The 13,197-nt window shown below is 43.0% G+C and overlaps 1 protein-coding gene across 5 annotated transcripts in view; it reads right to left on the bottom strand.

Annotated features, from left to right (window-relative positions):
* Positions 1-1,611: 1,611 nt before the first annotated feature.
* Positions 1,612-13,197, bottom strand: part of DLGAP1 (DLG associated protein 1) — a 324,532-nt gene continuing 312,946 nt past the window's right edge. For 3 of the 5 annotated variants that reach the window (XM_077778156.1, XM_077778158.1, XM_077778157.1), the window contains 2 exons: positions 7,782-7,873; positions 1,615-2,449 (listed from right to left, as the gene is read on the bottom strand). In XM_077778156.1, the coding sequence (XP_077634282.1) occupies positions 2,231-2,449; positions 7,782-7,873 (311 nt within the window). In that variant the 3' untranslated portion in view covers positions 1,615-2,230. Of the gene's footprint in view, positions 2,450-7,781; positions 7,874-13,197 lie in introns of all 5 variants that reach the window. The other 2 variants (XM_077778153.1, XM_077778154.1) reach the window with 1 other exon arrangement.

The raw sequence follows: 13,197 nt of genomic DNA, 5'->3' as shown, positions 1-13,197 counted from the left end.
GGTGGCGAAGCTCGGTNTCCCCGAGCCCACCCACCCAAACCTAAAAGGCCAAATGAGGAAGAGGAGATGTTAAGACTGTGTTCTTTAGCTTTGTCGATGCCACTGTGAGTTATACCCGTTTGGACATCACATACAAACACACAGCTATATACTTCCTGGGGTCACCCTGGAGGGAGGACACTGGTGGTTCCTCCGCTCNAATCCGTTTCCAGACAGCCTCCTAAAAGAGCCCCCTGGGACGTCACTCCTTAGGGGCCTCAGGACGGCTGTGGTGGCCCAGAAGGCAATTCCTTCCAATCACCAGGACAGACACTGTGCCTTGAAAATTTAACCCAGGGTTGAAAGAGGTCTTCCCCCTCTCAGCATCAGCAAACTCTGAAATGGTTGGATACTTTAAACTGCCACTGCAAAAATAACGGCCCTTCAACACTTGGGTCACAGAAAAACAAATGCAGCAGGAAGGCTGCGAATCTAAACCACTGAAGGAATTTTAGGAAAAGGATAGTGAGTTTTTAGGCTCTCGGTAAGGTCCATGTGAATCTGCTGTTTTCATTTTTAGTGAGATACCTTCAATTCTCATGACTCAGATGTGACAGTTACCTTAAAATAGGGATTTTATGATTCTCCAAAGGGCACTCCTGTGTCTTAGCACTTAACACTCGTTGTGGCAAATCCTCCTGGCTTGCCTGGGTGAAGTGCCTAGGTAAATTTATTACATTGGAATTGCCCTCAGGCTGTTTAAGATGGAGTCTGTGTGGACCAAAATGGGAAGTTCAGAGTGCAAACAGCATTTGGCCAACTCTGATTGTGCTCATTCCTGTCAAGTTCGGGGGGTGCTGAAAAGCTCTGGTTATAGACAAAGTGTATAAAAATTTAGAAATCAAGTTCACTAATGACTTACTGTGTCCATGTCAACAGGTTACATATGTCAATTCTTACCATCACAAATTTTGGACATTTTAAATCTTCACTGTGGGGTAACTTGGTGATATTTGAAAAAGTGTGAATGCTGGAAACTTTTTAACCATATCTTCCTTTCCTTGTACTTTAAAAAAAATAATACTTGGAAAAAAAAAAAACCCCAGTGAGTGAGAAAGTAGATGGATCAGCTCTAGAAACTAAATTACCAGTATGTATGTACATCTGTCGTGTTTTCTTAACAATTTAAAAGCTTATTTAGTACATAGTTTTAAACACAGATTAAAGAAAACTAGATTGAGTGCAAACGTTTGGCTTCCCAGGTAAGAGGCCAGACATACATCAATGATACTTTCAAGCTTAACACTAAAGCCCCCAGGTCAATGGTGATAGAACTGGAGATGAGGGACAATGACAATGACCATCTTGTTGATTATGAATCGGCCCTTGGGATTGGCTTTTTCCTGGGAGTCCACTGACTATGGACCCGTATACCATGATGGAAAGCAGCAGAATGGACTGGATTATTGTGAGCTCTCTGACAGGCAAGGAGATCTGAAAAGGACAGGCTACCAGAGCCTCTTGGGAACAACCAAGCCTAGTTTTTAGAAGCTGAATCTCTTGGAACTATTTGACCTTCGGCCATTGGAAAGCAAAGGGTTAAAAAAGTCATTGATGACTGGATATTGGATACCTGTGTGAGTCTGGTGGAACCACGTAAGCAAATGTGAAAATTACAGTTCATTAATTAAAGTAAAATAATTTGAATCTTTATTTCTAAACTGTTGAATGAGAAACCCAGTGAGCAATATTCCCCACGGCAAGTCAACCAAAAGTAAAACTCTTAAAAAAAAAAAAATCCCAACATTTATGATTACCATGAACCTTTATGGTGTATATTTTTAACCTTGAACAACAGTGGTTTCTTTATTACTATATTTATGAAATGATTATCAAAGTCGGTTAGTTTTCAGGGCTTCCTATGTTTCTCAGAAACACATCCTAGGGTGTAAGGAAGTTGAACTCTTGCTCTATATAATCATGCACTGAAGATGTCATTTATTTTAGTTTAAAAAGCAAAATGGAGGCAGTTCCTTCCAGTGACTAAAATGGTTTAACTTAAAGTTTAATTAACAAAAAAGCCACATTCCCATTTTCCAATTCACAAAGACAGGTTTTTCTTAAAAATATGCCTGAAACATATTACAGATAATATCCCAAATGATTACTATGTAAACATTGTCATTACAATGAGATTAATATGATATCAGCTCCATTTCACATTGTAAACAGCAAGACTGAATGCAGAAGCCTATTTAGACTGTCCAGTGTTTGTGCAGGTTTTTAAATGAACCATACAAAATCTACATTGTTCTACCTTCTTGTCAAGAGGATCCATCTGTTTCCAATTATTGGCCTTTAACTGATGAAGTTCATCAAATTTCATACTAATATTTTCTATGGACAACTGCAGCATGTCCCAGAACCCTGCCAGATCCTGGGAAGTGGGCCTCGGATGAGCATTGGGATTCTGTGCAAGAGAGAGAAAAACATTCATGCTTTAGAGGCAATCAGTGACAAGCACAGCACCAAAGGGGCATTTTCAAATATTTCAAATAACATCAGGGGGATGAATTTCTTCTGGCTTTCAAATAGGAGATAAGAGTGAGGCTACAAGTGGTAACTCACTACCCTTCCTTCCTATCTATATCTATCATCTATTATCTACCATATCTATCTCTATCATCTATTATCTTTCTGTCATTTCTATCTATCATCTATCTATAAGATTTATTAAAGAATAATTGAAACACACAATTGTAAGATATTTAAAGTGTACAATGTGAGGATATGATATATGTACACATTGTATACGGCCTCCTCCCTTAGAATTAATAAACACATCCATCACATCACATACTTATCTTTGTGTGTGTGTGTGTGTATGTGTGTGTGTGTGTGTGAGAACATTTAAGTTTACTCTTAGCAAATTTCAGTTATACAGTACAGTGTTATCAGCCATAGTCACCATGTTGTACATGAAATCTTCAGACCGTACTCATCTTATAACGGCAAGTTGGTACCCTTTCAACCAATGTCTTCCCTCTCCTCCACCCCAAAACCCCTGGAAACCATGGGTTTGACTCTTTTTAAAAGATTCCATTTCAGCAGCACCTGGGTGACTCAGCTGGTTAAGTGTCTGACTTGATTTTGGCTCAAGTCATGATCTCACGGTTCGTGAGTTCAAGCTGTCAGTGTAGAGTCTGCTTGGGATTCTCTCTCTCCCTCTTTCTCTGTCCCTCTCCTGATTGTTCTCTCTCTCTCTCTCAAAATAAATAAACATTTTTTTAAAAAGATTCCATTTCAAATGATAATTTTATATGCTTATCCATCTAAGTTGGTGATTCACAAATGTCAAGGTTGTAAAACTCTTCTTTTGTATTACAACATCTGTCAATGTGGTATGGGGAGAGAATCCAAACTTTAAAAAAAAACTATGACCAAAATGCATTAAAACATATTTAAATGAAGACACCGTCTTTGAGGGGGGGAAATGCAGTATATTATTAGTGGACTTGGAATCTGACTTCATGCCATCCAACTTATTCAGAGAACAGATAAGAAATCTAAAATAAGATTTGTTTTAACAGTTGTGTTCAGTGAAACAACAGGGTAAACAAATGATGAGTAAGAAAATAATTACATTTTTAATATTTCTTAATTTTGTTTTATTTTTGAGAAAGAGTGCAAGTGGGGGAGGGGCAGAGAGAGAGGAGGACAGAGGATCTGAAGCAGCTCTGTGCTGAGAGCAAAGAGCCTGATGCAGGGCTCAAACTCATTAACCTCGAGATCTTGACCTGAGCTGAAGTTGGATGCTTAACCGACTGAGCCACCCAGGCACCCCCAAAATAACTGTATTTTTAATGTACTGTGAACAATTAAGATGTTACTAATATAGGAAGTCATTTTATCATACAAGTACTTTGACAAAATCTTTTGGAAATTAATTCATTTTAAATCAACCCTAACATAAAATAGCAAATGTGAGAACACATATCTATACATTACACATAGATGTCTGTAATGACCCACTTTCTAGATAATATTAAACAGTCTTTGGTGTTTAAGNNNNCTTGACAGGTACTAGAAAGTATGAACCATGAATTTATATGATGTAAAACAGAAAAAATGTAACTAAGAGACTGAAGGTGTCATGCTCAGTATTAATCACTACCATCAGTGGTAGCTAAGGGCATTCATGGTTCTGTGGGTGGGAGCTTCCAGGGATCAGAGGCTTACATCTGGGTCAGTTTGGGTTACCTGTGGGTATTCAAGCCAATTGGATATACTGTGAAATCTTATGCCATATAGTAACTTGAGGCCATTTTGTACTTTTTTAAAAAAATGTTTTATTTATTTTTTGAGAGAGAGCGCAAGGGGGTGGGGGCAGAGAGAGGGGGGCAAGGGATCCAAAGTGGGCTCTGTGCTGACAGCAGCGAGCTAGATGTGGGGCTCAAATTCACAAGCTGTGAGATCATGACCTGCCCCCATTTTGTACTTTCAGACCAACTTTCAGGGGTACCTGGGTGGCTCAGTCCGTTGAGCGTCCAACTTCAGCTCAGGTCATGATCTCACAGTCCATGAGCTCAAGCCCCACGTCAGGCTCTATGCTGACAGCTCAGAGCCTGGAGCCTGCTTTGGATTCTGTGCCTCCCTCTCTCTCTGCACCTCCCCTGCTTGCGCTCTGTCTCTCTCAAAAATAAACAAAACAACCAACTTTCAGAAAGTGCAAGGTCAGTGCTCATCAAAGTTAATAGGCTGGAAATGTTTTAGCTCTCTGATGGACTAGCATTATTGGTCTGTCTTCAAAATAAATACACGTCAAAATGTATTTATTAACTTATACTTCTTAAATGGCCCAGAGTTCTGGAATTCACTGAAGACGTAAATTCTAAAGTTTGTAACTATTTGATTCAGTATTAAACCCTAGCTAGTGACACCCAAATTAAAGAGTTTCTCTGCACCATTTTCATTTCGTAAGTTAAAAAAATGTTCTCAACATCTAGGAATAGACAGATAACAGCTTTAACAAAGTACATTGTGAATGGAGTTTTATGGCCTTCCTCATCTCACTGGTAACTCAGAACCCAATTGCTCATACTTTGGAATTGACTATATTCTCTTCAGTCACAAGACTATCGGCTAAATGGTTTCAGTGCAGCAGTGATGAAATGATAGCTTGGTAGGCCCAAAGAGTTTAATTCTGTATGACGGGCGATTTGGTCCCTCCTCACCAAGAATCTCTTTGCCCCTGTGTCATCAAGGGGACAGATGGGGAAGCAGAGAGAAAGAGAAACTGTGGGTCATGTGACATCCCATGCACAGAGAGTTGCAGCCCTGGCCTTAGTCTGAACCAGGCCACTTGGAGGTCGGAGGTGGTGGAGGGTGAGGAAGGATGAGGGGGGCTGGGTTCCTTAACTTAGTTTTGTTTGAAAAAGTAAGGCTCATCCATTTACTGAGCCTGAAAGTCAAGTCTGGGATAATACTCAGGTGTTGTCAAGTGTTCTCCTCCTCAGAGTAAGAACTCCAGCAAGGACAGCTGGGTCTGGTTGCAGGCAATCTTAGGGCCACTTTGGTGCAGATTTACAGACCTAAGCAATGCCACCCCCAGGCCACCATGCTTCCTGCTGCAGAGAGGGTGGAGCTGACTGATCAGCCCATGACCCTCTAGGAGGGTGTGGACTAGAACTCAAACCTCGGGGGCTGTGTGCGGGGAGGGTGGGGGATGTCAAACAGGCACGGAGGTCAGACAGACTGGGATTTTAATCTTGGGCTCTGCCTCTTACCAGGTGACCCTGGCCAAGTGATTGATTGATCAATTGATTGATTTTTAGTTTTTGTTTTTTATTCCTGACCAATTGATTTAGCTTTTCTGTGCCCATTTCCCTCAATTGTAAAGCTGTCATAAAAATAACATCACTATCCGCTCCATAGGGTCGCTTTGAGGATTTAACCAGAGCATATATCCGAAAGCTCTCAGCATGGCTTCTGGCACATCCTGGGCTCTGAACCTTCCCTTCTGCGACACGATTCGACCAGCCATCCATGGCCCTCCACCCAAAGTGCAGCCCCACTTCCTGCCTCTAACATGCTGCCCACACTTCCAATAAGTTCCTCTCTTGGCTCAGGCATGTGAGCCTATCAAGAACCAGGAAGTGTCAAAAGCTGGCTTTAACAAACCTTTCCTAGAAGGCTGCAAATGTTTCAAAACATTTTCTCTGCAATTTTGTCTTCAAAACTCTGCACAGTGTTCATGTTCTATTTCACAACATACCTGCTTATTGTATAATTCTGTGAAAAAGTGTGCTGTTTGCCCTATAGTGCGTACATCTTGGCTTCCACATATCTTTTAGGCAGTTTGAGAAGCTTTCTATGAACTTTTGCATAGTAAAAGAGCACAGAGTCATGTTAATTAAGATCTGTGACACATTAGCAGGTTTACAAATTAGTAGGAATTCTGTTCGTGGCACTGAGTGAAGCTCAATAAAATATTTGTTGAATTCACTTATCTATACCTTTACTACCCTATGTTATCCCATAATCCAGAAGAGAATTTCTGAGAAGGTGGAAGGATTTTTGCTGAGGGAGAGGAAAACAAACTACAGATGTGGGGGGTGGGTGTGAGGAGGAGGGGAAGGACAGCCCCAAAGGGAGGTTTCAGAAAGAAAAGTCTGGTGAAGAGGGACAGAGAATATCAACTTCTGCATGCTTTCAATTTTCAACCCTGTCTTGATAAATTCCCTTCAGTCTATATAACAAGGTGTGGTTAAAACTCTAAAATCATTGTCCATGAGATTGCAAGTAATCATGTTTTTACTTTCCACAGGATCAACAAGTTGCTTTTCATTTTATTTTAGAGCAAGCATGACCAACAACTGATCAATAAAAGCTCTTCTTGTGGAATGACACTTGCAGAGAATAGTAGCAGTTTCTTAAAAACGGCCATGTGAGGAAGCCCTTGCCCTTGCCTTTTGCAGGCTGTTTAAAAAATATTGTTGGTGCTAGTGTGTTTCTGTCTTTTTGTTTTGCTTTATTTAGTTTTTGTATGTCCAAGAAGGATGAATTATTCATTTGTCTCAAGGAGATCAAATCTACACTTTGGGATGCTGTCCACCTCTGGCCTTAAGTTAAAATCGAGAACCCTGATGATGAGATAGGCACTGATGGCTATTTCAGAAGGAACATCATTATCCAAATGGTTTTCTGTAATACCATTTTTGAAATATCAGGCTGCTCTGTACTTTGGTAAAAATACTGAAATCAGGGCTTCCATGGGGAAGCCAGGAAAATGGAAAAATTTCAGTTACAAAAAAAAAAAGGCAGGAAATGGAGGTTCAACTTGATTGTATGTTTTCTTCTAAGATTATTTAAGTATAAAATAAATATTTTTAATTTTTAAGAAATTAAATTTTTTTCTTAACATTTATTTATCGTTGAGAGGCAGAGACAGAGTGAGACAGAGTGTGAACAGGGGAGGAGCAGAGAGAGAAGGAGACACAGAATCCCAAGCAGGCTCGCGGCTCCCAGCTGTCAGCACAGAGCCCAATGCAGGGCTTGAACCCGCAAACCATGAGATCATGACCTGACCTGAAGTCAGATGCTCAACCAACTGAGCCACTCAGGCACCCCTAAATATTTCTGATTTTAAGAAAAGCAGGCAATACAACTCATCAGAAAACTCTCTATTTCAGGTGAGAGAGTCCAATGGGCCTTAATTTGGTTCAAAATTAGTGTGCCAGGCTTGACAACACGATCCTCTCCTGACTAGCTGGGAAGTGGTAGTGACAGGGAATGTTACCTACCAGGTTTTCTTCACACAGTTCTCTGAATTGGTAGAATTTCTGGGCCATGAGAAGTTGGGCACTGCCCACTGCGGTTCGGATTTTCCCTAGAACTGAAAAAAGCAAACATACAAGAAGTTTACACATTATGTCTCACTGTGGAGATTTAGTCTGGTGAAGCAAAAAGGAAGTTATGCTGCAATAATTAGGAAAAACAGCACACACACTGCACGTGAACACACACACACACTCAGCCCAGCTGCCGTTGTTACTCTGCTAGTCTACGGAACAGAGGCTAGGTGAAAGTATAAAATCGACTTGGACAAAAACACAGGCTGGTCACACATTTTAGGAATGACGGAGTTTTCCATCACAGCGCTGCAGCTTACCAAGAGAAGAGGTCAACAGGTTTTTCTTCCCCCCTTTTACTGCAAGGATAAGTTTCAAGTGTTTATCGGCATAGTTATGGATTTATTTGTGTCAGCAATCACGGTCTGCGAGCTCATTTTTCTAATCCAAATTCAAACACAAGAAAAGCAATCCTAACTTGCAGGGGGGATCTCTTGGCACTCACCATCTCCTATCCATAGCCTTCATTATTTTTCCGGAGCTCAGCCACGGGGACTGTCAGGAGAGCGCCATGGCCAGCTGAAAGATTTTCTAAGGAATGAACATTTTCCGCCTGTTGCCTAGGGAACGCCAGCACCGTCCCAGCTTTTCCACTCCACAGACCAATTTTATTGTTAATATAGGTTTAATTCCCTATGCGCTGCGCTGAAAATCTCCTTTGCAAGCTACTTCTTGTCTTCCGTGCAGACTAAGGCGAGGACCTTTCAACTGAGGGCGTGCTGAGACGGGCGGTTCCGCTCCGCACAGAGCTGTCCTGAGGTCCGCATTGTCCCAAGGCCCTCCCTCCACCCGGCGGGGACCGGGGCACAGCTGCGCTGCTGGAGCTCTGCCACCAGGCAGTTCTCAACATGCCCTCCCTGTCGGGAAGGAAGGGGAGAAGGCGCCCTGCTCGCCCCTTCTTGGTCCCGCATAGACAGGGAGACTCTCAGAACGGCACTTGCCCCGGGGTGAAATCTGCATCTGCAAGGGGAGGTGGAGTAAAGGATCCAGTGTGTGTGCCGCGCGGTTGTGTTGCGGATTTACAAAGCCCAAGACCCAGAATGGAATGAGGTCTCTCTTGCTCGACCTCAGTCCCCACCAAGTCTGAGAAGAAAACAAAAGAAAAAAAAAACTTTATTGTGACACAGGGTTTTCTAGTAGTTTTCTTCTCTGTTTAAAACTGACAGGGCAGGGGGCACCTGGGTGGCTCAGTCAGTTGAGCTTCCGACCTCAGCTCAGGTCATGATCTCAAGAGTTGTGAGTTCAAGCCCCTCATCTGGCTCTGTGTTGACCGTGCAGAGCCTGCTTAGAATTCTCTCTCCTCTCTCTGCCCTGTTCACACTCTCTCTCAGAACATTAAGACAGAACAAAACGAAAACCTGCCAGGCTAGACCATGGCTTATGATGCACACTATACTTAGGTATTACTCAAATAGTTCGGCATCCCCACGCATGGAACTTAGGGCGTTTATGAACTGTCTGTCACCAGTCATTCCAAACAGCCCAAATGCAGAAATTGCCTCCTCAGTGACAGCCGGGGTCTTCCCTTGATGGCTCTAAGGCAGCAATTCCTCAGGCCTAAGTGTTTACTTTTTTCCAGTCTTGCTTTTAACACCTTTTGCTATGTGAGGCCCTTCTCCCTTTTTCCACACCCCTGAAGCAGAAAGGAAAAAGTGTGTGGAGACACAGAGCATCCTAGTAACTAAAGATCCAGGCCCTGAGCTGGCTGAGAGTTTTGGCTCCAACACTTACCAGCCCCTGCCATGGACAGGTCACTTAATCTCTGTTCTCTCCTATGTAAAGTAGGGTTAATGGTACCGATTTGTAGGGTTGTTGTGAAGGTTAAAAGCAGTAATACATGGGAAATGCGTGGGACAGTGTCTGATATATAACAAACAACCTATAAATGTTTGTCATCACCTAGGGCCACGACACTACCCTTCCTCTCTGGGTGTGTCACCTGAGGGCCCCACACTTGCTCTGCCCGGAAGAGAAGAGAAAAAAAAAACAACAAAGTCTGGATTATTCAAAGGTAACCAAACATCCTTGGTTGCCTGGGACAGGTATGTGCTTTGGATGACCTGTCCCAGATCCGAGACAGCTCTGAGGAGGCATTTCCCATGTGAACATGTGGCTTAGGTAAACTCTAAGGTCCCTGGAAACATCTCTGAATTATGTTTCTGATGGGTACGATTGTGACACCAGCAAATCCTCAGAATGAATCCTGGAAGCTTAGAACTTGAACTGAGGGGTCTCTAATTTGCTGGCTGGGATTGCGGGGACCCTTGGAACTGTCAAAGCAACTCAAGCTCTTCTAATAGTCCTCAAAACTTTGAGCTGATGGTTCTCCGTTACACCTGAAAACCTGAGCTGTGAGACTAGATTACTATAGTGACAGCAGCCGAGTAAGGCAGTGATTCTCAAAGAAGAAGAAAGCCCTGCTCCAAATAATCTATCAGGCAACACCCAACCGTGTAGAGGTCAACCCAGATGATGTCTCCTTGGAAGTGAAACAAGGGACATCTTTATTCAGCATGGTCTGGCGAGAGCCCAAGATTTGGAGCAAAGGTAACTGGGGTGAAGTTGTGGCCCTTCTGTTTTCCAGGTTTTTTCCACCATGTTCCTTGAGTAGAAATTCCTTCCTGGCTCTAGGATTGTTTGCATCTCCAATGTCTGAGTGATAATCTGTCCCGGGCCCAGAAAAGGGAGGTGCTGATGTGGGCTTTCAGAGAAGCCATGCAACAGGTCAAGCAGATTAAATTCCTACTTCCTTGCCCTCTATGCTTTTGTTTCTAGAGAACTAAAAACTCACTTTAATTTCTTTTAAGTTCATTTACTTAGAGAGAAGTAATAAAAGAAGTGCCACTATTTTTAGGTAGGTAAGTCTGGCCTCCCTAGGTGTCTTATAAAACCTCTGGTAGTTAATTTTTAAGATTCCTTTGTCCCTTTCTTTCCTCCCCAGCTGTTAGTCTGTTCCTCAATGGAAGTATAAAATAACAACCCAGAACACTGGTGAACTAAATTCCTTCCATTTCAGAGGTAGGCACCTCCATACTAACTCCGCCACTCATAATTCTAGAAACTTCTCATCCTGCAGTAGATGGTTATGGGGAATCGTAACAGAGAGCACAGGCCTGGGTTAGTTCACCACATAAAGCCAGGAAGATCTTTTGGAAGGTTATCACTGTTTGGTTTTTGCACAGATCTGCTTATTTGTATTATTATCTTGTATTTCTCTCTTTTTTAAAGTTTATTTATTTATTTTGAGAAAGAGAGAAAGCACTAGTGGCGAAGGGGCAGACAGAGAGGGGGAGAGAGGAAATCCCAAGCAGCCTCCATGCTCTGTGCGGAGCCCTATGTGGGGCTTGAACTCATGACAGCAAGATCACAACCTCAGCCACTGTCAAGAGTCAGAAGCTTAACCAACTGAGCCAACCAGGAGTCCCTATTACCTTGTATTTCAAAGCACTTTTCACACATGCATCAAACTGGATCCTCTCAGGACCCTGTGAGATAGGGAAGATACTATCATTTAAGAAAATCTGGGCTTGAATAATGCACTGCCTTCCCTGGTGGACCTATTGTGCCTGGGGTTCAGTCTTCTCCCTCCCCGTCTGCTTGTGCTGGGTTGAAAACTGGGTCCAAATCTACTGGAGAGGGTGATTTCTTTCTTTTATCTATACTTTCTAGCTGGGATCACTGGACAGAAGGGGGGTGGCTGTAGCTAGCTGATGGAAGAATGTGAGGCCATTCAGCAAACTCGATCTCTGCCCACACCGAGATGGGAGAGCAAAGCACATGTTCACAAACTGTTGCACAAAGAGATTTCAGCTGTGAAAAGAATGGAAGAACCGGGGATCACTTGAAAGGGATGCTAGTGGGTGTAAGTAAGGTTTAAGTTTGGGTTTTCCTTTTATTTTTTATTTTTTAAATGTTTTAATTATTTCTGAGAGAGAGAAAGAGAGACAGCGTGAGCAGGGGAGGGTCAGAGAGAGAGGGAGATACAGAATCGGAAACAAGGTCCAGGCTCTGAGCCAGCTGTCAGCACAGAGCCCGTTGCGGGGCTTGAACCCATGAACTGCGAGATCATGACCTGAGCTGAAGTCAGATGCTTAACCGACTAAGCCACCCAGGCGCCCCTGGGTTTTCCTTTTAAAGATTCTTTATACATCAGAATAAGAAGCAGAGAAAGACTATTTTGGCTATGAGATGGCTCTTTTGTGAAAAGTCTCATTTTAAGTCTAGCTATATGTAAAACAACCCCCAGACATTAGGGAAGAGCATACCTCCTCCCTCCCACTGACCCCGTGGGGGATGATTCTTATTTGGGAACAGGGAGGTGGTATACAAGGTACAGGGCTGAAGAGGATGACTATTTTTTTAAATTTAATTTAATTTTTAAAGTAATCTCTACACCCAATGCGGGGCTCGAACTCACAACCCTGAGATCCAGAGTCGCATGCTCTGCCAACTGAGCCAGCCAGGTGGCCCAAGAATGATAATTTCGTTTAAACCTGCAAGTGGATCCATGGTAAAGGTGCAAACGTGCTGACCACACAGAGTAAAACAAAGACTGTTTCCCTTGGGGCTATGCCGGACNNAGCCATTCCCCCCACCCCCCACCCCCGCTCCCCCCCAGTCAGAGTCAGTATCCCTAAGCATAGCTCTCTCTCCCTTTCTCTGCCATTGTGGGGTGTGTGGCTGACTGCTCCTCACCATGTCTTCTCACAAGACTTTCAGGGTCAAGCAATTCCCGGTCAAGAAAGAAAAGTGGTACCATCCCATTCCCTCAGTAGATTCAGATGAAAACTGGTAATAAAATGAGGTACAACTGCAATGAGAGACATTGGAGAAGGATGAAGCTGGGTCTATCAGGATTCGCACATGACACATGTATTTAAGCTGCATCAAGGTCACCAGCATCACCACGATCTGGGCAGTTGGACATGCGTTTAGGGGGAAATGATTTTCTATGTTTCTACACTAGTAGGCTGCCTCAGTAATATGAGAGCTTCCATTTGAAAAAAAGAAGTCCTTAAGCATAATTAACACATATCTCCTTTAATATTCCAAGAAGAACTAAGTCTCTAGAACGGAATAGGCAGAAGCAGTGGTTTTCCTGACTGCTTCTGGTTCTTACCTACTACGCCTAACTCCACAATTGTCAAGCCCCCACATTAGGCATCAGAAACAGAGGAATAGACATATTTCTATACCCTCAATGGATGGTGAAGCTTGCCCCTTCCTGTCCAGTGGATATGCTGAGTTGAATGCTCCCCCAGCTCTGCTACCCACATTGCAAATCACCTCGGGTACTCCTTTTCCAGTC

This window comes from Crocuta crocuta, unplaced genomic scaffold (genome assembly GCF_008692635.1).
Source record: "Crocuta crocuta isolate KB4526 unplaced genomic scaffold, BGI_CrCroc_1.0 scaffold26, whole genome shotgun sequence".
NCBI lineage: Eukaryota > Metazoa > Chordata > Mammalia > Carnivora > Hyaenidae > Crocuta > Crocuta crocuta.
The sequence above is the reverse complement of the archived record's forward strand: the minus strand, read 5'-3'. Positions and strand labels throughout refer to the sequence as shown.